The sequence below is a fragment of the Arctopsyche grandis genome, chromosome 10 (genome assembly GCF_051622035.1).
Source record: "Arctopsyche grandis isolate Sample6627 chromosome 10, ASM5162203v2, whole genome shotgun sequence".
Lineage (NCBI taxonomy): Eukaryota > Metazoa > Arthropoda > Insecta > Trichoptera > Hydropsychidae > Arctopsyche > Arctopsyche grandis.
The window spans coordinates 16,898,668-16,924,361 of NC_135364.1; the positions used below are offsets into that span (position 1 = coordinate 16,898,668).

At 33.5% G+C, this 25,694-nt stretch overlaps 1 protein-coding gene and 1 non-coding gene across 2 annotated transcripts in view; one reads left to right on the forward strand and one right to left on the reverse strand.

Annotated features, from left to right (window-relative positions):
- Positions 1–2,809: 2,809 nt before the first annotated feature.
- TRNAY-GUA (transfer RNA tyrosine (anticodon GUA)) lies at positions 2,810–2,907 on the reverse strand. The gene is made up of 2 exons: positions 2,871–2,907; positions 2,810–2,845 (listed from the first exon to the last, which is right to left on the reverse strand). It is a non-coding gene; the product is annotated as a tRNA-Tyr (tRNA).
- A 17,385-nt stretch (positions 2,908–20,292) lies between these two features.
- The window catches only part of LOC143917709 (uncharacterized), a 50,442-nt gene continuing 45,040 nt past the window's right edge, over positions 20,293–25,694 (forward strand). The window contains exon 1 of the mRNA XM_077439288.1: positions 20,293–20,609. Coding sequence (XP_077295414.1) covers positions 20,442–20,609 — 168 coding nt within the window. The 5' untranslated portion in view covers positions 20,293–20,441. The remainder of the gene's footprint in view (positions 20,610–25,694) is intronic.

Genomic DNA, 25,694 nt, shown 5'->3' on the forward strand with positions numbered 1-25,694 from the left:
TTTTCCGGCACTTCGTTACGCGTTTCTCCGCGTGACGTCATCAGTACCGCGGTTTTACGTTTTTATTTTCACGCAAACAGGCTATCGAAAAAAGTTTGACGAGATTAGGGTTTGCAGTTTATCAGATTATTCAATACCAATAATGAATATTATCCAATTCAACACCAAAATTCTACTATTCGAAAAATATAGTTTTCTACAAATGAAAACATGGACAAAAAAGCAATTTGACTATCACTACGTACGATGTTTGCATAGTACGGTTCGGTGATTATTGGTCACAAAGTCACAAAGATCTCTATAACGGAAAATCTGGCAGCAGTACCGGTTTGAGGGGGGGGCTGGGTCGGGTGGCGCCCGAAGGCGCCAAATAAGTTAGGGCCCCGAACGATGCGCCAAAGGCGCCTTAAAATTCAAAATTAGAGCGCCAAAAGTTAATCAAAATGTTACATTAGAGCGCCAAAGGCGAAAGTTCTTTCTGAGGGTGTTAAGAAAAAATTGCCCGAGGGCGCCATCAGGTGTAAGGCCGGCACTATCTGGCAGCCGAGAAGTCCATCATACTAACGAGAACTCGAGTGCCAAATATTCCGTATTCGCATTTTTCATGTCAAAAATTGTCTTTTGGGCGATCGTGATGTGACTAATATTTTACTAATATAGTATTTTACATAGATATAGATATATACAGTGTTGTCACCCCAATTTTGGAACGACGGGTTACCAAATTTTTTTGAAAAATTTTATTTTGAAAATATACAATAAAGCAGAGCATCGCAACCTCTTGATATTCGGGGCACACATTGTTTTCGACTCGTAGAGTTTGTCAGCTACGTACATACATATGTACTTCATCGGCAGTCCCTAGCGAGTCGGTACATGCATAGGTGACAAAACATTAACTAACATCGGTTTTCTCCCTCACACGGGATCTCACTCGCACGCGTTAGATCGAAGTGATGCTCGCGGAACTAAAACTGCCGCGTCACTCAGGTTACGATGCTCTGCAATAAAGTATAAGTATATGTAGTCTACTTTTTATAGTTTTTGACAAAAATTATATGATTTTTAACAACGGGCTTCCGGAAACCCATGGAAACCATTAGGGTGACACCACTGGATATATACCAGGAAGGCCTAACAGGTAGACCCCAATGGGCCTTCCTAGACAATTAATTACAAATATTGCAGCATTTTTATTACACAAATCACTGTATTTCGATAGGCTGAAGAACACGAAGTTAACAATTAATTAATCCATAGAGACATCTATGGATATAGACTTGTACATAAACTTTTACATATTGTACATAAATCAAATTCAGATATTTGTGACAGCGGGTAGGATGATTTTGCCAATTTGATGGATGAACCGTTTCAACAATGAAATCAGATAAATTGGGAAACTCTGATAAAAAACGATCTACTTGGAGTTACAAATATTCAAGTCTGAGTGATTAGCACGGGATCAAACCCGGTAACCTCTCGGTCCTAAACATCAAACAACACAACCACCGAGCCATAAATTTGCTGGCTAAATTTGATTGTGTGATTTTTTGGATAATACTTTTGACAAAAAATAAAAAAAGAAACTTCATTAAGAGGGCTGGGCACCAGTGCCTTGTCCATACAAACGTATTACACTTCTCCCTTCCTCAATTATGGCACTAGAGAAATTATTTTTTAATATGCTATGGATATCCACCATTGGGATGCATCTATCGTTTTATTTTTTTGATTAACTATTTTTTATAGGAGCTAGGAGCCGCCATAAAACTATAAAATCGCCTCTTTTTTTTACACCCACAAATAGAGTCCAGCGTGCTTATATAACGGGCGATTTAAAAAAAAATACGCGCATATGTAGTTGCACAGAAAATATCTTTCTCATACCGATGATGAAATTTTTTTAAAAATTGGTTGAGTTTGGAGGAGAAAATAGGAGAATACGAAACCTCGATTTTGTCGATTAAAAATACGTATTATCTGGTCGAATCGAAACTCGCATTCACTCAATATATATGTATATATTGTCGCATTCACTCAATATATATATATATCGAAGAAAGGAACGGCAACAAAATTAAGGTTTCGGGTGTACATCCCTCTTAATGGTTTGTCGCCACAATAGATAGCTAAATAAAAAAAAACCGAAGAGACAAGATCCAATTAATAAACTCGAAATATTCCTAATAAAATATGTAGTAAAAAATCATTACTTGCATTGAGTTTGGTTGCATTGAACAGTTAAGAGCGAGATGGGTGACCCTTTCGAATTGTGACGTCACGGGTTGCCGTTGACGTCACATTTGCGTCATGCTGGAGATTCAAAAAGGTGGGGGTTGCATATCAGTGCCATCCGCAATACGCACACTTTTACATGAAAAATTAAATAATTCATTTTGACAACATTTCACATTTGATGTATGTAAAAGGACAAAAAAATCATCAATAAATTGTTTACTTTCCGTTTAAATATTCATGTACTTTTCGTACATACATATTTGTGTCCGGCTATTTTAGTTTCAAAAATATACCATTATCATCGCATCACTGTCGAATTGTATTTTAGTACAGAAGCGTGGTGTTGATTTGTTATCGAGGGTACATGTATTTATAAAATATTTAATAATTACGATATTATTATTATAAAAAAGTGTGTTCGCAGACTGTTTAATACTTAGAGATTTTTTGAATATGATATTTGACTGTAAATAAATATGTATTGGTTTTCTGACGATGAAATAGTATTTTGTTGGATTTGTTGTGTTTTTAAGGATAAAAAATAAAAAAAAATACATTTAAAAAAAATTCCTTCGAGCCGGATTTGAACCAGCGACCTATGGATATCTGTTGTTCATTGAACAATTCCTCTACAGTCCACCGCTCTACCAACTGAGCTATCGAAGGCATGTCGGGCCGCTGCAAAAGTTGCTTTATAAGTCAAATCGCCAATTAATGAATAAAATAATAAAAAAGATTATTTTGTTTTGAATTTAAAATTTATTTAATATCTATTAAAAAACAAAATATAAATTGTTCATTTAATAGCATACAAATAAAAATTTGAATTGAATGCTATCTTTTTTCTTTACCTTTTCATAATAAAAACTGCCGTTAGATGGTGCAATTTTTATTATGCACGCATTTATGTACAAGTGAAAGAATTTTTTTCCATGATTCATAAGAACATATGTATATAATATAATATATACATTAATTTTAAAGAAAGTCATGTTTTTATCATTTTTAAAAATTTAATTAATACAAAAATGTTAACTTATTATATTTAATGATCCAAACATAAACAACACGATGTCATAATTTTCGTAAACGAAGCTGCTTACCGAATTTTTTTCGGTTAATAAAGAAAAAAGGTTAATGCAATTTCCCTAAAAAAGAAAAAGAAACTGATCCGCGTCAGGCAATTCGGTGATAATACTGTTTACACGACCTAAACGTAAACAATGGCCTATCAAATGTCTTCAGCACAATTCATTTACTCAACCGTGACAATAAGTAATAGAAAAATCGAACAATGACAAATTTAACATGTACGTACACATCATATTCCATTTAGATTAAGTAGTCTAAATTATATTAAAAAAAAGTGCTGATTCGATGACACATTATATAATACGAGTGTGATGGTCGACTGCAATCCTATTAAATTTTAAACATCTGCATAATAATGTTGCATGTATGTACTTCAATATAACTTTTTTATTCCAATTTTCGTAAAATAGCCTTTTAAATCCTATTAAATTGTATCATAAAACAATAAACTGTGGGTATTATATTATAATATATTATAAAACACATTTATCGTGTGTACAGCCTATCAACTGGTAAAAACCTCAATAAGTGTGCGGGAAAGGTTCGCTATAAAACCTTCGATGAATCAAACTTCAAACGTTCTCAAACCATTTATTTATTGATGCAGTTATATATTTTATTAAAAATTATTAGTGACTTTTGATGATCATTGTGCATTATTTAAAAATAATACTGAATAATACAATTTTAAGCGTCTCCAAATATTGCATAATTATAAATTTTGGTGAAAGTAAATGCATGAATAGAAGTCAAATTATTGACTAAATAACTAAAAAGAAGAATTTAAGAATTTGGATTTTCTGTGTGTGAACTTGGCCATCTGAAAGTCAGAAAAATTTCTAAAAAGAAAAAGCTTCTCTTCTTCTCAATAAGGGCAGAAACTTACCCAGAGTTGTTAATGTTAAAGTTTCAACCTTTTTCGATATAACTTTAATATCTGTGTTAAATCGACCGACTTCTGCATTGGTCTACAAATTACCATATATGAAGTTTTACACTTTAAGAATAAATAAAAAGAAGACAAAATTTGTGACAGTAGATAGAATGCAAACAGACACCGGTGATCTAACGTTGAATGGAGAGGTGTTAGAAAGAGTCAAAAGAGTCAAATACCTGGGTAGCTGGTTAAATGAAGAGATGGACCCAGATGAAGATCTAAGAATAAGCATCGAGATGGCTAGAACAGTGTTTATCAAAATAAAGGCGGCCCTTACAAACAAGCATATCAATCTTCGTACGCGTTTGAGATTCGCGAAGAGCTACGTCTGAACAGTGTTACTAGATGGATGTGAAACGTGGATTCTGAAGACCAGGATGATCAGCCGCATCGAAGCTTTTGAGATGTGGGTCTACAGGCGCATGCTGAAGATCCCATGGACCAAAAAAGTCACAAATGAAGCTGTCCTCAGCACGATAGGGAGGGGCAGGGAACTTATTTATGTCACGAGTACCTCGGACACATGATACGGGGTCCAAAATACGAATTTATTCGTTTGATAAACTTGGGAAAAATAGAAGGGCAGAAAATGGATTGACAGGAATAAGTTGTCTTGGCTTCGAAACATGCGCATGTGGACCGATATGAGCGCCGAAGATCTGCGGATATCTTCAAATAATCAACGAGGTGGTCGCCAACTTCCGTATGCTGACAGGAGAAGAAGAAGAAGATTTTAAGACAGAGAAATGTAACAATAATATAAGTGGCTTTTAGAACAAATAACCTGTATCAGAAACTAGCACAATTTTAATAACTACACATATGTATATGTGTACACTACTATTACACGGACGGACTAGAATCAGGGTCATCACATATTCACTAAAGAAATAAAAGTCCTTTTTGATAATAGAATATACATACATTGTATGTACATATTTTATTTTGATACAGATTTATATACAATTAATTACATATTGATACAAATAGTACAATTTTTACATTCAAAGCTTAATTTTTTGCTTATTATTAATTTATTTATATTTGAGTATATGATGGAGTTGAGCGTTGGTAGGCAATCGGTTTCTTTTTTCAATTTGCAGTTTATGTTTATCCATTTTTCTTGTAATTATCTGTCCTTAGGAACTCTAAAATTAACGTGTAATTATACATATAGTTTCAATAAAAATATGTATAATATACAATTAATGATGTTTATGTAATTTAACTCAAATGTAATTAGTTATGAATATAATTGAGTATTCGGTGCTTTCCATAGAAATGCTTTACAACTTACTTATGAAAATATATTCTATGTTGTTTGTTGTGTGTATTTGAATGCATTGTGCAATTTTTATCAACGGTGCACTTCTCCATTTTGCGAGTAATATGAACAAACAGAAAAATGTTAATCAGACATATGTATATACATTGAACACCAAACACAAAACACTTCTTTGGCGGAAATGAATTAAGTACGTCGGTGGACATACTCCAACCTGACAACAATATGACGCCTAAAGCCACTTCTATTATTATTACATTGCTCTGCTTTAAGATAACCCACGCCGCTAAGCAGTTGTGATACTGCAAATTTTTCGATTGAAAATCCAACGAGCTATATTTGATAGTTCCCATTTAATTTCGTCTTCTCATGTAACACTTATCTTAGAGAAAAGATAACCGTCCATATAAACAACTTTTAAAGGCTTTTGTCAACAAAACAATATAATCTGTCACGTGGTCGTATTCACTATTTTCAATGTATCTGACGTGATAAATGGATAACACTGAGCAACAAAGAAAACTACCGGAGCGGAGAATCAATCTTTACTAATTTAACCCACTAAATTCGAATATGACAATAATTTTTGTTTTTTGGTTTCGTTTACGAGATACGAGCGTTTAAAAAATGTGGAATATTTACAGATTTTTGGCTTTTTCAGTCTTTAACATAAAATCTAGTATTTCTGTGTCAAAAATGAGTATTCGAACCAAAAATCAGATATTTTTTCTATTAATTGTGATTTTTTATTACTTTTCAAAATATACTTTTTTACACGCCTTATCTATGCTATCGCAATCCAGGACAAAACTCTCTGCTTTCCCTGAAGTGTTTTCAGTGATATTTTATCCCATTTTTGAAGAAATTTGGAATGAACTTGTCGAAATAGCAAGATTGTACGAATTAACAATGACATGAGAGGATACGCCCATCACAGCGGGAGTCTACCTAAGCAAGCCATGCTGTACGATTCAGTGTGTCTGAGCCCTTGTATGATTCAGTGTGTCTACGCCGTGCTGTTCCATTCAGTGTGTAGAGCCCGGTCACACCCGGTGACTTGCGGGTAACTCTATGAGTGACTTGGTTGCGCGTGCAGCTCAAATGTATGCAGTTGTATGGAGCATGCCACACCAGACAACTCCTCTGTTACCCAGGTCGTTGTCACCGCCGACGGTGGGTCACCGTGATTTTCTTACCTAAGCAACCATCGCAATCCCTTAAAATGTATGGCGTTGTATTGAAAGGTGCCACATTCGGTGATTAATTGCCAGCGACCACGGGTGACTTTATAGTGAAATAAAAACAATGAGCACGTGTGGCTGCATCGTCACATATTGAGCGGATTCTTGGTCACTTCTGGTTTTCAAAAGTTGGGTGACCAAGAGTGACCACAAACAACTATGCTTGGGCACCGCAAGTCACCCAGTGCGGTCTGTCCAAATGTCATAGTTGACGAGAGATATTATCGGTGCGCTCCGTTTTACCAACTTAATTTCGCCTGCTTAACCCTTTGAATGCTAACCAACGCCGATCGGCGTTTTACCAACAAGTGCCTGAAAAATGCCGATAGGCGTTGTATTTATTTTATTTATGAGCCTTTCCAGGTAGCATTAAAAAAAATGCATTGAACATGGGTCGTGTAATCCGTGTCATTTTTTATAAAGACTGGTTTACACCGGAATTTCTGAATTTATAACTCCGTAACGAGTATTTTAGATTGTGGTTTGGCATTTAGATTGTGAGCATAACATTTTAACAGCAGTGAAGAAGATGAAACTAGTTTTTGAAAAATAAACTCATTAATAAACTTATTTTGTTTGTTTTATATTGTTGCAACATATATTAGAGAGTTTAAACACACCTTTACAAAACTTGAAATCCTCGGCGGTAGTTATATAGGGTGGTGATCCAGGGTTTGTTTCGATTAGCTTCAATTTTCATACCTGCTTTCTATTGGATTTCTAAATAATTCTAGTTGGAAATTTTGGCGAAATTTTCAACGTGGCGGGCTTTCAACAGAAAAGACGTCAGCACTCAAAGGGCTAAACATGAGTTTGTATGTTGAATACAAAAACGTTTTTGCATACATGTATGTAAGTAATATCTTTAATGACTTTAATACACGAGAAATATTGCGATCATTCATATATTTTTAAGCAGTGACCGTCACCGCATCGAAAAGTCGAAAAATCGAAAATGTTCGTTTACCATGAATACATATGAAAAGCGGGTAGCTTATATATCAGTGGCGTGCGATAAAACTTTCTCTCCCCCCGTCGTACAGCATCACTTAATTTGCGCGAGCAGGATACAAGAGGAACAGGCTTTTTCTCCCGTATCCTGCCCGCGCACATTAAGCAAGGCTGTACGACAAAAAGAGAAATAATTTCACCGCATGCCACTGATATATATTATTTATTTATTTATTCTAAATAGACCATTGTGGCATAACAGGAATTCCTAAAGCGCCACAATGGCCAAAAAATATAACACAAAAAAAAAGAAACAAAATAACAATTAAACATCAACATAAATACATCCATACATAAACATAAAAAATAGCATTTAATAATAACAGATAAAGTAAAAATATCAAATAAAATATAGCATAAGGAATGCCTTGCACCTACAGCCAGTTTCAATAAATATGTAAGAAACAACTACAAATACAAAACATCCCTGTAAGGCCCAAATGGAAGAGAGTTAATCAAAATTTCACTCATAAATCACAATCAATAATGAAAACAATGATGAGCGCAGACTACCAGATAAATGGGTTAGAGAAATTTCCGACAATTTACGCTCACTAAGGTGGAAAATATCACATTCAGTCTCGGCAGCAACGATTTCATTAAGAAGTCGAATAGCTCATTATATTTATAATATACATTATATTTATATATGTACATAGTTCTGTTAACCATGCATACATTCTTTTCGATCTTTGCTTTTTCGATCTTTCGACTTTCGATGCCGTGATATAGACCCATTTTTAAGCTATATATACCTTAATAATATTTAAAAAAAAAACGTTTAAAAATCAACTCTTACTATATTTTTAATAGTTAATGTTTATCTCGTAAAATAAGTATTTCACTATGTGAAACTTTTGTATATGTGTTTTGTATATATTATACAAACTCGACGACGATGTATATCGAAAAAGTTGGTAAAACGGGACTTGAGATATTGCAAGTTGGTGGAACGAGGTAGACCCACTCATCATGCAATAATTTTTATTTTATGAACAATAACAATGATTTTGAATCATTCTATAATATGTACGTATATATGTATGTATATTCGAATCCAACTGAAATCGCCAGAACCACACCACAGTGCGGCACTCAAACCACAAGACACCTCACAGACAATGAACCCCACCGAAGCGATACCCACATAATTGCGGCGATTACCGACACCCTTCATCTCGCAAACACACACAGCATAGCTGAGTAGGATATTTGTGACTCGCCATTACAATAGGTCAAGGTTTCCAAGGGGGCATGGGGGGAAATAGACGTCCGTGTCCCGTAGTTCGGCGAGAGGGAATCGATGGGGGGCGCCGCGCGGGCTGCGGCCACAGTTGAAGGGGCTCTGGGGTGGGCGGGTGGCGCGTGCGCAAGGGGGGCGGGGGCGGCTCCTGCAGTGGCGCCTCCGCCCCCCTTTGCGCCCCCCGTTTTCCGTTTCCCAACAGTCGCACCCCGGCCGCCGGCGTAGCAGCAGCGCCTCCGCCCTCCCGCCTCCCGTCCTCCCCCGCCGCCCCCCTCCGAGCGAGGGTGGCTCCGGCATGCGCCCCCCGCCAGCGCCGCCCCGCCGCCCCCCGAATTCTGCGCCCCTGATGCTGCGACCCTCGTCTTCCAGTTTCGAGCGCGAAGGTCACGTCCCGCACCACCCACAGGTACCCACGACACTGTAAACACTTCGTTTGTAAACCGTGGTAAAACGACACTTTTCAATTTACATCAACACGTGATGATGACACTTGCGTGGGAAAATTCGACCTCTAAGAAAAAGTTTGTTGCCGCATACAATAGGAAAAGTTACATACAAGTCCAGTGTCGTAATGGGTAGTGTCATAATTTGCAATAACAATGTTTTCCGAATGTCGTAAGACTAGTCATATTTTTAAAATAAATTTGATTTTTGAAGGCTTGCATATCAGATACGAATAAAATTTGTATGTTTACATATTTTATAAATAACTTTTCTATTTAAAGTGCATCCGACATGCCAAAAATAGCATTGTACATAAATATTTTAAAAGTTGTAAGGATTAAATTAATTTTAGTTTTAATTTAGTTCAGATTTAATACTGGTTATAAATTTATAATCGAGAAATTAAATGTTTTGATTTAAAAAATCTAATTGTTAAATTCACCACTTGACAGGCGTGTTGTTTTCAATGCAGAAAACAGGATTGTGCAATAATAAAAAAGTAGTACCATAATAGGGAAAAATAGGTAAATAGTAACCACAATAAAGTTTTCATAGTAATGCGATATTGGCGAAGCACTATTTTGGTTATTTATTATTCATGATATTATGATTTAACGGCGTTTGAAGTTTATTTATAGCTTTTGACCAATGTATAAAATGACATAATTGAGTGATTAACTATCATTGATGATTTTTTTAAATTTTGATTTTAATAAACTGTCGATATTTATTTATTTATTTATTTATTTTACATATTAGCCACAGTGACGTTACAGAGATCTCCAACGCGTCGCTGTGGCCGGTCATTCAGTAATAATAACATGATAACAGTAATAATAACTTATAATAATAACAATATTAACACAACATCATTAAAATCTGCTATTCAATCGAATTGACACGACTAATCTTGTCTTTGTTTCATTATAGACGAATCAAAGTTCAGTTATTCATTGAAAAAATTATAATGACCAGTGTTATTATATTAGAAAAATAAAACGATTTGAATTATTTTGAATCAAAAATAAAAGAATATATGTATTTATTTCTACTTTTGAGTTATTACGTACATACTAAATACACACGCGTCGAAAGAAATACTTTTGGCAATAAAATCTTTTAGAATTACAGCCCTTCAATTATATTGAATTACGTAGACGTTCACTTCGATGATTCGAAACAAAAATTGGCAAACATTCAATTCGAGAAAAGTTTCATTTACTTCCATTGTTTGAGTCTGCAACACAATTGTTTTAAGAAAGTGGTAGAATCTTTTTAGTTTTAGCGTATTGAATCTCAACAAGCCAATCACTTAAAAGCCAAGAAAAATAGAATAACAGAAATTCCTTATTAAAATCTAAATATTAGCAACATCAATGGTATGTATGTACATATGTATCTATACCGAATATGTTTGAGATAATTGCAATTGATCGACGTTTTGGCGTTATCTCGCAATTATTTACTCTCGATTGTTTCTCAAGCCGGAAAAAAACGACAGATTGGGAGATGAGAAACTAAACCAGAAGCTAATGAAAATTAACCGCAATCCAACATTCGACAATGATTGAACGAGCAGCTGTAACGGCACTAACAAATATTATAATGAAATCTGCTTTGTTCTCGCGGTCCGCAGAAATTAATTGTTTTTTTTTTTTAAATGAATAGTTGCGAGGCGTTTTTTCTTCTTCCCGTTATTTTGTTTTGTTTCATGTCGTTTTGGGATAATATTTCGTAGCTCGGTAGTGGTAGTCGGCAAGGGTTGTTAATGGCCTCAGATTTCACTCTGTATGGTAATTTTACTGGACATTTATTAGAGGTGAAGAAAGGAAAGATTGCGGGACAACAATGCGACTAGTGCGCAGAATACCGAAAGGGTTAAAAGGGCTGACGCCGTCGATAACCTTTTCTTTTCTTTGAAAAATTAATGCGTAAACCGTACTAAATTTCCCTAACAAAATAAAGAGTTTCCACCACTTATCATAGTAATCTCAAACAAAATCTAGCTCTATTGTTTTTTAATTAAAATGTTGTGTATATGTGAATTACACGTTCTGTTTTCTTAGTCTTGCATAGTTAAGCTTCATAAGATCGATCTCCTAAGATATATCTGGTATATGAAATACCATTTCATGAATACTACGATCAAAGACGTTAGCGGAATCTCATTGATTCAGACCTTTAGAGTGAAATTCCATAGTGGGGCATAAAATTCTTAGCCATTTTATTATTATTTTTTATTTACTAGTTCCATGCCGTAACTGAATAAAAGAAAAATATGGATATCCAAAAACAATTTTAATAAATAGGAAAAAAAAATCTCCTATTTCTTATTTTTATTATTATGACTACATAAATATGTAATTTATTAGGCATATTTAGTGTTACTAGTTAAATAATTAAAATTTTCAACAATTGCCATTAGCGAGAATCATATTAGCCTTCATTTCGACTACAATTTTAAAATGATAGTAATCAATTTAACCCATTGAAAGAATAATTCAACGTTGAAAAATAAATCGGATCAAGGTTTCGATGATTTTATCATATGCATATTGATGACTGGAAGACAGTCACAATTGATGATTATAGACATTTCTAAATCTATGCCAATGGGACTGCTCTCATTGTACAAAACATCTCTGCGAGGCCTAAATTGAAGAAAAAATATCAAAATTCCACTTATATTTCAAGTATACATTACATCCAATCATGAAAATAATTATGAGCACAGGCTATCAGACAAATAGGTTAAAATAATATCCAATAAATATTCGAGCTCATTGAAGTGGAAAATATCACATTCAGGCACAGTAGCAACGATTTCGTTAAGAAGTTGGATCCAATAAAGCACTATGCGGGCAGGAGGTACAATCATCAAATGATGATGTCTACCATGCACATACATAATTATAATGGACATAAAGTCCCAATTGTTTCAGCAACGACGGCCATGACGTATTACTACATATGTAGAAGCTGGAGAACAAAACGAAGTAATGAGAAATTTCTCCGAAGTTCAGGGGGAGATTGTAAGAATGTGAATATATTTGCTATATTTCGGATGGTACTTCATAATAAACATTAAACTACTCTCAAGATTTTTTCCGTTATATGTACATATATACGTAATTTTATTATTTATATAAAATATGGTTAGAATTCTTAGCATTAAATGTATGGAATATATGCAGATAAATATTTTCAATGATAACACTTTGCCACCACTGATTCGAATCGTTATTACTTTCATAAGAACGCTCGTATATTTTCGCAGAGACAGATAAATTAAAATATATTCCGCGCGATAGGTCTCGGCTCGAATTACGGCATTATTTATGCGAAGTCATCCATCAAACCCACAGGGTATCCAACCAAGGAGGGGGAGGGGTTTTTAAAACCCGATAATTCTAAAATAAATCGTCGATTATTAGCGATAACAAAAAAAAACTTGTCATCGCCGGGTAAAAACAGAATAAAAAGGTACGACCGCAACACGGCGCGAAACACGCGTTTCACACGTGAAAATCTGCCGAAAATATTACTATATGTCGTACTCGAACACTTTCAAATGGAGGGGTAACATAAAAGGTGTGCTGGAGGTGAAAAATGTAAAAAAATTGAGGAAAAAAAGTTGGAAGCGGCGTTCAATTGCGGTACAATGCGGCAAGTTTGGGCGTTTTAATCTGCGCGTTGCGGCGGACCGCTGTAAATTTTCATTACCCCATGTCGGTTATGACCTGAATAATGGTCACACCTTTTTTAATATAAATAAGCTGTGGCGATGGACTCCAAGAGGGTTGTTGCTGATCAGATAGCCAAATTGAGCTAGGCGAGTCTCTCTAAATTTGGTTCGTTTCGGGCCTTTTCCCCGTTTATACGATGGCTCTCGCTTCGATTTTCCGTTGACTGAATAAATAAATGAATGAAACATTTTTAGGGTTGGGTGTTGAGTTTTATGAGGTTTGTTTGGTGAATATTGGAATTGAAAGTTGTAAGTGAGGGCAAGGTCACGTCCGTGATTGAGTTGTTGCTTGTTTAGTTCACTTGTGAGTGGGCCTAAAACTTCCATGATTATTTTTCAACGATGTTTAGATTTGTTTCGAACACTAAGTACTCCTTTGAATACGAAAAAAGTCATATATTCTATTAAAATAAACGAATATAAACGAGATTCTAGGTTTCGAAATATATATTCGTATCAGAGAAATGTATACATATACATATGTATACATACATATGTATACATATGTATATATATATATATATATATATATATATATATATATATACATATGTATATGTATACATATGTATAAAGGTGTCATTCTTTCACCCTTTTACATTATCTCGGGTATCATTCCAGCACTTCTTCTATTCACCTTTCGTCCATTCTTCTAGCCAAGTGACCCGCCCATTGCCATTTCAATCTCTTTACTCTCTCCACTATATCACTACTCTTGTCATACTTCTCACCCACGTATTCCGTTTCCTTTGAATAAGCGTTGATTAATATCTATGATTTTGTTTATAAATATTACATGAAAATCCTATCAAATTTCCACTCGATAGAACTTCATATGGAATCGTTTATGAATAATTTTCCTGCTATTTTTCTATTATGTACATACATACGTAAATGCACAAGCTATATTCCTACTATTGAAGATTTATCTATTGCAAATATAAAAAAGTGACTGTCATCCACAACAGTCTGGTGGCAGCAAAAATTTTATTAACTTCAATATTGCAATCACTTAAAATCAAGAAGTAAAATAAAATCACTTTTGCATATACAATATTTCATTATAGAATTATAGGTATGTGTATGTAAATATTAGACATGATATACATACATATATACATATATTTAATTTGATTAGGTTTTTTCTGTTCATCTTTATTATTTATGGATTCATTAATTTGCATGTGAAATGGTTTATTTTACATAATTAATTTTTCTGATCATTTGAAACACAATGCAATTCCAGTAATTGGAAAATAAATCACATCAACATTCATTGTCTCTTTGTTCTCGTCGCTGGCGCTTCAATAAAATCATATAGTTAAATATACGCGTTACATACGAATACAATATTAAATATTAAACATATGTATGTAGTTTGCAATTATATATTGGATTGCATGCTCCGTTTCATTTGAACGATATACCACTCAACTACGATTCGAAATGATGAAAAATGCAAACACGTAAAAACTGCAATCGACGAAATTTCCCATGACTATAAACTTTCGCAGAAATGCTTTTTCAATCAATAAAATATTCATGGGTCAACAGCGCAGACTTTGAACGAATGCCGTTTTACAAAATGATAATAACTTCGACTAATCAACGTCCGTCAAAAATGACGGAAGCGGTTTCCTCTACCGATCGATCCTCAAGTTAGTTGGTATTAGATGGCACGCGAAAGACAATGTTATGATGCTTATAAAATGGTTTTAGCTGGAAATCGTTATATTAATTGACAGTAGTATCACTTATAAATAGACAATGAAAACATTCATGTTTTCAAAAATGTATTATCACTAAATAAGATGAATAATATTTATGAAAATTAACTTTCTTTTTATTGGCGAATAAAACTTACTGTTTTTAAATCGTTATTAAATTGACTTATTTTAATCGATTCAATCAAATTGTCACTATGGTGGTTATATATTTCAATTTAGATAATTCATTATAATATGAATTGAATGGAACTGCTCTATCCGCCATTACATAAAACGGACAATACAACAAAGAACCTAATACATATGTATCAATTGCTTAAAATATTCGTATCATATTTGTTGTAACATTTTTTGATGCACTTTTTTTTTTAGATTTATAGAAAGCATTGTCTCTTTTAATAAAACCGTCATATAGTCATACAAATAATAGGCAGATATTTTTTCAATTTTTTATTATTAATATGGATGAAAATCTTTTTCAAAACTTGGCAAAAATTTTTGCCCAACCTGTATAGTACGATAGTTTTTCTTTCCATTCCTTTATATCTATTCCTTCGTTCGTTGTATAAACAAAGAACTACCGATTTAGGCCATAGATTGACCCGAGTGGTTCCAATTCTGCGTTACTATGCAAACAAAACTTTCGGTTCAAAAGATCAAATAAAACCAAAGTACTATAAATCAGACGTTTCTTATATGTATATTTTTTTCTCTCTACTCTATTTGTCAACGTGAAGGTGAAAAATTTTCACCGACAAACCCAAGATGAAGACATTATCATTGCCCGTAAGGAGACTGTTTGCTATATATTAATTTAAATGAGAATAAATTTCTATTTGCGTTGCGAATAAATTCGCATTATATGTGACTGAATTCGTCGCGTGCTTCGTAAACGTTTTCGGCGCACACAAAACGCGTCTCGGAAAAACGTCGCCGTGAGCTTTTCATCGTTTTTCACCGAATTTCCACTCGTTTATTCGCTATATTGGATTTTGGCCGAACAGAAACGAAGAATGATTGATCGAAATCGGAACTCGAACCCAAGCGGCCCACATTTCGAAAAATACTGATGATGGCCTTAAATAGAAAAATATTCATTTGTTTATTTATATATCAAATAAGTAATAAATAATATGTGTGGGTATCGTTGCTAAGCACTGAACCGTTTATTTATACTATAAACGAAAGCGTTGGACATCCTCATAATATGTACACATATCGAATATTGGGCTAAATTCTATACAGGTTCGTAAAAAAATATGCGTGAAATGATTTAAGGAAGCAATATAGAGAAAAAAATTTGGAGATAATTATGTATCTATAACCAATTTGGCAGTGTAAGATGTTAGAAAGATAAGTGCTTAAGTAGTATCCGAGAGAATGCAAAAGTATCCATGATATGAGGCGTTATATTTTAAAGTGGCATAAGTCCACTTTTCTTCATTTCGAGAAATATTTCGCAATACATTAAATATAATGGTTTGCGTTTAACAACATTTAAAATACAGTCACCTGTAATACGTTTATTCTGTTTTTTCAAGATTCTGAACATATGGAATTCAAATAATTGATAGCAATTTGTGACTTAAGTCAAACTGGAATAGTGTTTTGGAGCTGAACATTGGCTTCCGCCACTTTCAAATATAACGGCTCATATAATGAATAAACAACGTAGCTGCATATGTATATGTATATTTTATTAAAACTTTATGTGTGGAATATACCTATACTTATGTATGTAACATACATACATATGTAGGTTTATAGTTGATGAAACTTGTGCAAGAAATACGTTGATGAATAGTTAAAAAGTATTTAAGTATTTTTCATCTGTAACCTGTTCAATGTACATACATACATATACACATATGAATGAAATATATAAAATGGTAAATAATATAATTGTAAAGCAAACTACAAAAATATTAAATTCTCTTCTGGAGTTCATTATTTTTATCCAATTTAGCTACTGAATGTAAAGATAGATTAATCCAATAATAAGTTTCCAAAAAAAAAGTACACTATACATAAGTACTTCGTTTTTATTGGCATATGAGCTGTTATAGCTATCGTTTACCAGTAGAGGTTGAAGGTTCAATCCTGGCGGAAATCGAGTAATTATTCCATTTATATACGCTGCTGGCAAGATCTAGATTATTAAATTTAGATCGACCGTCTCCTGTTATAGTTTGTTATTTTATCTAGCTTAATTGTTATGAAGGATCCAATAAAATTGACATCCTTCCCCCTTCATTTCTCGCAAATTCAGGGCCGGCTCAAAGGTCCAGCAGATTAGGCACGTGCCGAGCCAAAGAGCGCCTGGATAAACCCTCGTTTTTTTTTCTTTTTTTGATTATAAAATTTTAAAAAAACATTGGCTTTCTTTGAATTTATAAAATATTTTATGTATATTCAACTTAATATTTATTCAAAATAACAATACTTACTATAAAATATTATAAATTACGAGGAACGCAGGAAGTCGACTGTCAAATATCAACGACTCACGAATATGACTATGGAAACAATAAACTGTCGTTGGTACAAATGGTTACTTGGAATCGTATTTTAATAAAATACTGCTGAAACGTGACGTTCAACGAAATATTAAATTAATAGATTTGCTTCACGAAATTAAATATCTTAACCAATCAAATGGAATGAAATAAATTATCTTTAATTAAATTTAATTTTATGTATTTTTTTAAATATGTTCCACATTAACATAATCCTTTTGCAAATATTATATATTTACATAAAACGTACCTATTTTGAATAACATTTGTTTTTTCTTAAATACATTTTATTCAACATGTACATTTTATAAAATGTATTAGGGGGGAGCGGCTGAAAACTAATTTGTCTAGGGCCGCCATATACCCTCGGGCTAGGCCTGTGTACAATATTTAATTGTATTATATTGAGAGCATCGAGAGTATCAATGTGCCTGACAAAAATGCATATAAAATAGCCTAGATATAACGGTTCACTGATTTCAATTTGGTTCAAAACAAACCGTGGAGCATCGTATTTCTAAAAATAACAACGCAATTATTAAAAAAAAAAGCGGCCACCTCAAGAGCCGTCTGCAATATAACAATACATAAAAGTAGTATGAATAGAATTAACCGACCGTTAAATTGATTAATCGTCTTATAAGTGTGCATTTGAATAAATTTAGCATTTTGGTACATCTTCATAGGTTTAATGTATTCAGTGACGATGCTTAGTGGGGTAGCTTCGTCCTCTTTTCCGGGGGGCTTCTGCACCCCTTCATTGGGTGTTTTATGCGAGGCCCTCCCCTGCCGATGACCCTCCCATTACTGAGGTCTGAGGAGGGTCTGTCTATTTTTATTTTTCGCTTTGGAAAATCCATCAAATCGCTTCCGATGAATGGCGCCGAACGTGCCTGTCTCCGGCCGTTTTTCCCGCGCGCACTCTTCCATCCACTCACAAACCAAATTTTCCCCCATTGATTCCCAAAATCGACCGGATTTAAAGCTTCGAATCAATAACAATGCTCCACACAAAATTGTGTGTGTGATGAATTACAATTTTTCTTTATAGATTTGTTTACAATGAGTTTTCAGCTCAATTGAAAAAATGAAAAATTTCATTGTGGTTTTTAGCACTGTGTGCATTATTTGATAGAATTTGGAAGATTCAAACTGATAACTGGGATCCAATTATGAATCCGATTGGTGAAGGAGTTGTGTGAAAAGGAAGCAAGAGGATTTGTGAACATTTTTCTTCAAAACAACATTGAACTATCATATCAGATCTAAAATATATTTATTTTCCTATAATTTTTCCTACATTTTTTCATCGTGGGCAATTAATCGAAGGAATTTGCAGAATAGTATAACGAAATGCTTGGCTTCTGTTGTAAAAGGTCGAATAAAAATTTGCATATTTTGGTCAGCGCTCGCCCCTACTCTCGCCTTGCATTGCTTCCCATTACCAATGTTAAATCGAATGTTAATCGATGATGTCTGGTTGCACTATAAAAGTCGCATAGTCAATCATATTATATTTAAATTATATTTCAATTGATATCATCATCATGTACAGTCATTTTCCATCCACTGTTGGATGAAAGCCTTTCCGACACGTTTCATTCATCTCTGTTTTAGTGAACATATTTTAATTTCATCCAACTGTCTCACCTGTGGTCTTCCTTGCACCCTTTTACATTATTTTTCAATTTATACATATATATATTGTTATATATAAATTTAACTATAAAACTCGTATAATAGTATTATCAAATAATTGAAAATAAATAAATTATTTGCATTAATATTATATGTATTTAGCTTGAATTAGGTAAATGTATCAATTTGGTCGTGCTGTGTACTAATTAGCTTTAAGTCTAATTAAAAATTCATGTGAGAGTTATATGGGTTAATTTAATCGAATCAATACTCACTCCCGTATTAATGAACAATTATGTATACATATACTTGGATATATAGTTTTCATGGCGTTTACTTTGGATCAGTAATTCCCAAAGTTTTGCGAGCCCTCCCAACTTCTTGATTTTCATCGCAATAAGCCTCGCCCGGAATTAACGAGAAACACGTTTGCTCGCTTTTGCCGAGTTTCTAAACGAAGTCGTGAAAATTAAAAACAACGACAGTTTTATATTATATTAAGTATAGAAAGTATACAGGGGAAGGTTGAACCCCTTCGAAATGCTTAAATTACAGTGTCGAATTTTTCTTTTACCACTTAAAATGGAACCTCGAATATTATCAATTCCATGTTGTATTTTCCATTTCCATATTAAATTTTCTAGTTAATTTTAATCCAGTGCTTCTATACCATATTAATTTTAATAAATGCAACAGAAAATACGGTATAATTACTTTCAATGTTCTAATCAAAGTAATGCATCCGCAAATGCATTCGCTACCTTGGGAAATCTGCCTCAGATGATTGATTGTCTTGAATTTGTGAGCTGAGCGTGTCTTGTGAGTTTTTTTGGATTGGAATTGATTTTAGGTCTTTAAAAAAAACTAAGCAAAAATTTCGTATAAATACTAATTTGAATATTTTATTGTTTTCAGCAACGTATCCCGTTCGTGTACAGTGCGAATAATAAAATAATAATCTATTTTTAAATCGAATAAATATATAAATATATACATATATATATATATATATATATACATATATATAAAATATATATACATATATATAAAAATAAAATAATAAAGCGTTCGGTAATCGTTTCGTGTGAGTGTTATACAAATTAATTTGAATAAAAAAAAATTGTTTTTTGAAAAAAAATAAAAATAAAAGAAGAAGAAGAAATAATGTGATACTTCGTTTCTAATAGTAATAATAAATGTCATTATGTATATTTGAAAATTATTATCAAGTGTGCGCGTCGCAGCTATTTTAAATGTTTCATCGAGGGTCTCCATCGTCGATTGGTGGTAACCATCATCGTCATCATCAGCGATCGTCACAATGCCGCAGAGGTCGCTCTCGTCGTCGGCACTGATGAGACCATTTGTGGTCTTAGCCCTACCAGGAATGTACCTGTTCTACAAGTACAACCAATACAAGCAGCAACAGATCGAAAACACGAGGCGCAAAGTCACCGAGAGGGAGCTTCAACACCTCAACCATAAAATAGTAAGTTCATTTACCATTTCAATCTTCAATCCAATTTCCAGTCAGTAGTCCCCAAAATCCTGGTGAAAACTTGATTAATTAATTAATAAAAAATTAATACATAAATTCTGGTGAAAACTTGGCTTTGCAGTATTTCACTAACTTACTATTTGTTCTCGCCATACACAATATATGTACGTATGTATAAACTATCGGCGAATATTTCTTAGAAGTGTAAACTCTAGCTCCAATGATTCCTCTTAATAATTAAGAATCAAATTGGTATTTAAATAAGATAGCATTATTCATGACACATTCATACGTACTCAGGGCCGATGAGAGAGCGGGAGAAAAGTTCCAGGGCCCGGACTACTCGAGGGGCGTGTCGAAAATTGTAATGATCATATCATAACTTTACGTATATGATATCGTATCATATTTTCTTATACAATTATTTTAAAAAATAACCAAAATAATAGGTATTTTTTTACATACCTCCTTTACGTTTCACTTACGATTACAATTCAGGAAAAAGTTTGCCTCTCATCCGATCGTTTTCATACTTTGCCATATTGCTCATTTTGGTCATCAATATAAGTAAATGGATCCTCCGCCATTACGATAGAGATAAAATATCGTTTAAGAAGCTTTTCAAGTCCGAACATTTTTAATCTCGGTGACAGTTGGTAGTCATAAATTTTATACATAGATGGCGATAGTAAAAAAAAATTATTGGTGTTTTTATTCAAAATAATAATTTTATATACAAATTATAGAAGAGGTATGTTTTTAAAAACCTTTTATTTATTGCCAAATTCATTTTTTTTTGTATCTATTCTAATGCTAAAATCTATTTTTTCGAATGATCGTTTCATATTTTTTGATGGTCCCTTTATAATGCCAAAATATTTTATTCGATGCACAATGCGAGATTGTTTAACTCTTTGCGGCACGAGATTTGAAACAAAAAAAACCATGTGAAATGCATAAGAGGTATGTAAAAAAAGTCACGTGTTCCACAGAAAAAAATTTTTTTTTTAGTTAGTTTGTGGGACACAATATAAACCTTTGTGCTTCAAATAGTTCTAATAGTTGTGATAGATTTTTCGCATATTAAAAATATATCTATAAGATCATTTTTTTTACTGGATTGTCTTAAGGCCCGGGATTTATCTCGGCGGCCCTGTATGAACTATGTACATACATATGTATTTATGTAGATGATCTTTTAGGTGACTAAAAATAATTTGAAATTGTATTTTTATAAAATTTCCAAACTCAAGAAAAGTCTTATTATCCATAAACAGAGGGTAAAACATAGGCAAGTAAGGCGGTTCCTAAAGGTGGCACATTTTGAGGGGCAGCAAACTGAATACGAATACGAAAATTGAATATCCATTCCTTTTCATAAATAATGTCAATCAAGAATGGATCAACATCCTCAACTGATATAACTTTTCACTAAAACATGTGGTATAAAATGTATGTATGGAATTTAAAATATCTACTACATATAATATAATCATGATTTTTTTCGTTAATATTTTTATTTCTAGAAGAGTTGGCATTTTAAACATTTTTTAATGGTGACACGTAGTCCAGGGACGGCACTTTCATTATCAATTAAATCCGAATTAAAAATTCTCAGCAGTCCGTATTTTGAATTTATTTTGAATGAAAATTAATTACAATTTTAATTCTCAACAATTATTAAGTCAATTCTACATATATGTATGTTACAGTCCAAGTGTTCATATAATTCGTTCATGAATATACTAGTTATACTGTAGATATACAAAATAACAAATTGAATACATACATACATATGTACATATGTACATATATGTTCAAGTATTCTCAATCATTCCATCTCCATCTTCCATTTTCTGCCTTCATATATATGTATATATGTACATATATGCGTATCCTGTGTAAAAACTGTGGAAATAGAAATTATAGCAATGTTGTAATGTGGTTCCACAGGATTTCCAATTTTTAATACTTGGTGTTCTGATAGCTTAAAATTTTGTGACAGCTAAAAGTTTCATGCGACTCCTATTGAGAATCTATTTGAAGATAGCTTTTGACTTCTAGTGCTTACATTAAAACTTATAGTTCATGTATGAAAAAAAATTGTATGTTCATGAACGAACCGGAGTGAACACTTGTACTGTAACATACATACATACATATGTATGTATGTACATATGTACGACTAATTTAGGCTGTTGAGTGATACATTGTTTGACTAGTATTGCAAACCCTAATATGTAAATACCTACAAAGCAGAAGTTTTAGTGGTTCTTTAAAAGTCTTCTTCAATTTGTCATCATCATCATCATCTACAGCCGTTTGCCATGCACTTCTAGATGAAGTCTCTATTTTGCGCAACTCTCATACATCTCACTCCACACATTTTCCTTATTTCGTCTACCCATCTTCCCTGTGGTCTTCTTTTTACAATTTTGCATTCTCTCGCGTACCAATTTATTGCTTCTTTTGTCCACCTTTCGTCCATTCTTCTAGCCACGTGGCCCGCCCATTGCCATTTCAATGTCTTCACTCTATCCACTATATACACTACTCTTGTCATACTTCTCACCCACGTATTCCGTTTCTTATATTTCCTCGTTATGCCAACCATACAGAGTTCCATACTTATTTGAGTGCATTGGACTTTATGTATCATCTTGGCATGACATTGAAATGTCCAAGTTTCGCATACATACGACATCACTGGCAAAACGCATTGATCAAAAATCTTTTTCTTCAGGAAGAGTGGCGTTTTTTTTTATTTTAAAGCCCGCTTTAAAGGTCAAGGAATTTGACGGTTAGAGATCCCCATGATGCAGGGGGTCAATGAGAGAACCCCTGACCCTCCTCTCAGCCTCCATCCCAGGACCGGACCACAAAATGTGATCTGCGTCCTGCTCCGGAAAAGAACACGGACAAAAGGATTCAGATACTAAGCCCATAGATGCAAAGCTTACCGTTAAAGTGATTTTGGTTTTTAAAATAACATTAATTCGTCCAAATATACTCCATCCTAGTTACATACGTGTTTGTATTTGTTGATAATACTGTTCTTAACAATTGCCCGATTCTATTATCTATGTAGTATTGTATCATTTTAACTTAATTATGTTCACATAAGTATCACTTTTCACACGTCATATTAATTTTGAACAGTAGACAAAATTTCATACCCACACAATGTACCTACATATGTATATATGTAGGTGCATATTATAGAACTACTACTCGTATGGAAATCGAGCAAAATTCGATCCACAATGCACCGTAACGCAGTTTAACTATTCACGAAACTAGACCACAAACAACTTTACACCGTTGCAATCTATCGATCGATCAAATCGTTCAACCGTCACATTCGTCAACAGTCAAAATGGAGCAATTTCGAATCGCCAATTCTAAAATCGGTGAATTCGGTCTCCGACTAATCGGCTCGGGGTTTGTGCGGTCGCATTTTCTCTGGTTAATCATCCCGAGCGCGCCCCCCCGAGCATAATATTATTCATAGAGGGTGGGTTTTCCTCTTGGCAGAGTAGAGATTGTAGTTATAGCACGCTCCGGCTATGTTCAGAGTCTGCACAATTCAATTTGCTCCAGTCTCCGAGTGCCTCGGGTGAACCGCTCTCCTCGGATCGAATTTGCTAACGTCCTTGCGGCTATTGTGAATATTATATTGATCCTGAAAACTGTATGGAAACGGTGTTTGAAAATCTCTTATCGGTGATTGCACTCGTGGCTGGAAACTCGATTCGCGTGCCGTTTCGGTGATGCACAAAAGATTCGTGCAGATATGAGTAATGATGTACTGAGATGGATACTATGAATGTTTTTTTCACAATGAAAAACATTAAAATAAGTGAAAGTAAAAAGAGGTTTGTAAAAAAACAATCACCGATCATATCAAAAGCAATAATGCTGCCCAAAAACTGACGATTATCTAATTATGTTTTAAATTCTGAAATATTTCATAGTTTATATATGTATGTAGGGATAGCTAAACGACCTTGCTAAAAAGTTAATGTTAAATGTGTTCTCAATAGAAGAAGCGGTTTTTTATATCCATTGTCACATAATAATGTAATATTTTGCTGGCAGTCATGTTTCAGCAACACTGTTATTTCTAGAATTGGACTTTTTATTCAGTATTTTTTTTTTTTTTTTTTTATCAATTTATCTTTGAGAATTTGTACGATATATGTACAAATGTACATCTAATTAGGTAGCTGAGCGATTGTATGTGAAAACTCTTGAATTAGATTGATCGTGATTCATGAGATATGTATGTACATATGTATATGTACATACATATCTCGCAGTAAGGAAATTGTGCTGTAAATTATTCCAATTCTTTTCATATTTAAATTTTTCAATTAAATATATAATATTTTAATATCGTTATAGCTTCATATTGACATTCATAACGGTCCAAAACGAATGTTTAATTATTTATTTCACAGTAAATTACCATACTTCAGTTTTACTATTCCTCTTGTTACTTTTCCTCCTGCGCTTGTTTAATCATAAATATTAGAGGAAGCGAATAGGAAACAAGCGCTGAGAGAGACCAATTTTCCGCATGTATTGCAAAAAAATATATATGCATATGTGCAAAAAAAAATATTAATCAAAACTTACTCGAGGAATAAAATCAAATACAACGCAATTAAATAGTCCACGTTTTAAATAACATACATACAATTCGCCGAAAGTATCGTATTTATTTATATTTATTAATTACCAAGTCAAGATGAATATGTAAGTAAAATAACACGTGGAATACTCATTTTAATGGATAAAATCAATCCAGCAGGTACACGGTACACTTTGTAGATAAATATATCCAGCGAGATGAAATATGTGTGTCGATAAAACAAAGTTCTATATCCATTCCATTAGTATCAGGTTACATATGCGGTTCATTATAATACATGACCTGAGATTTTCGCAAACCAGTGTAGTAGCGGTCATCAAATTGTGTGTAATGTGCAATATGCGTGTTTTCAAGTTTGGTATGTCAGATTTTTATCGTTCACTCAAACATACTAATGAAATGAAACCTGGCCTTCATATTTT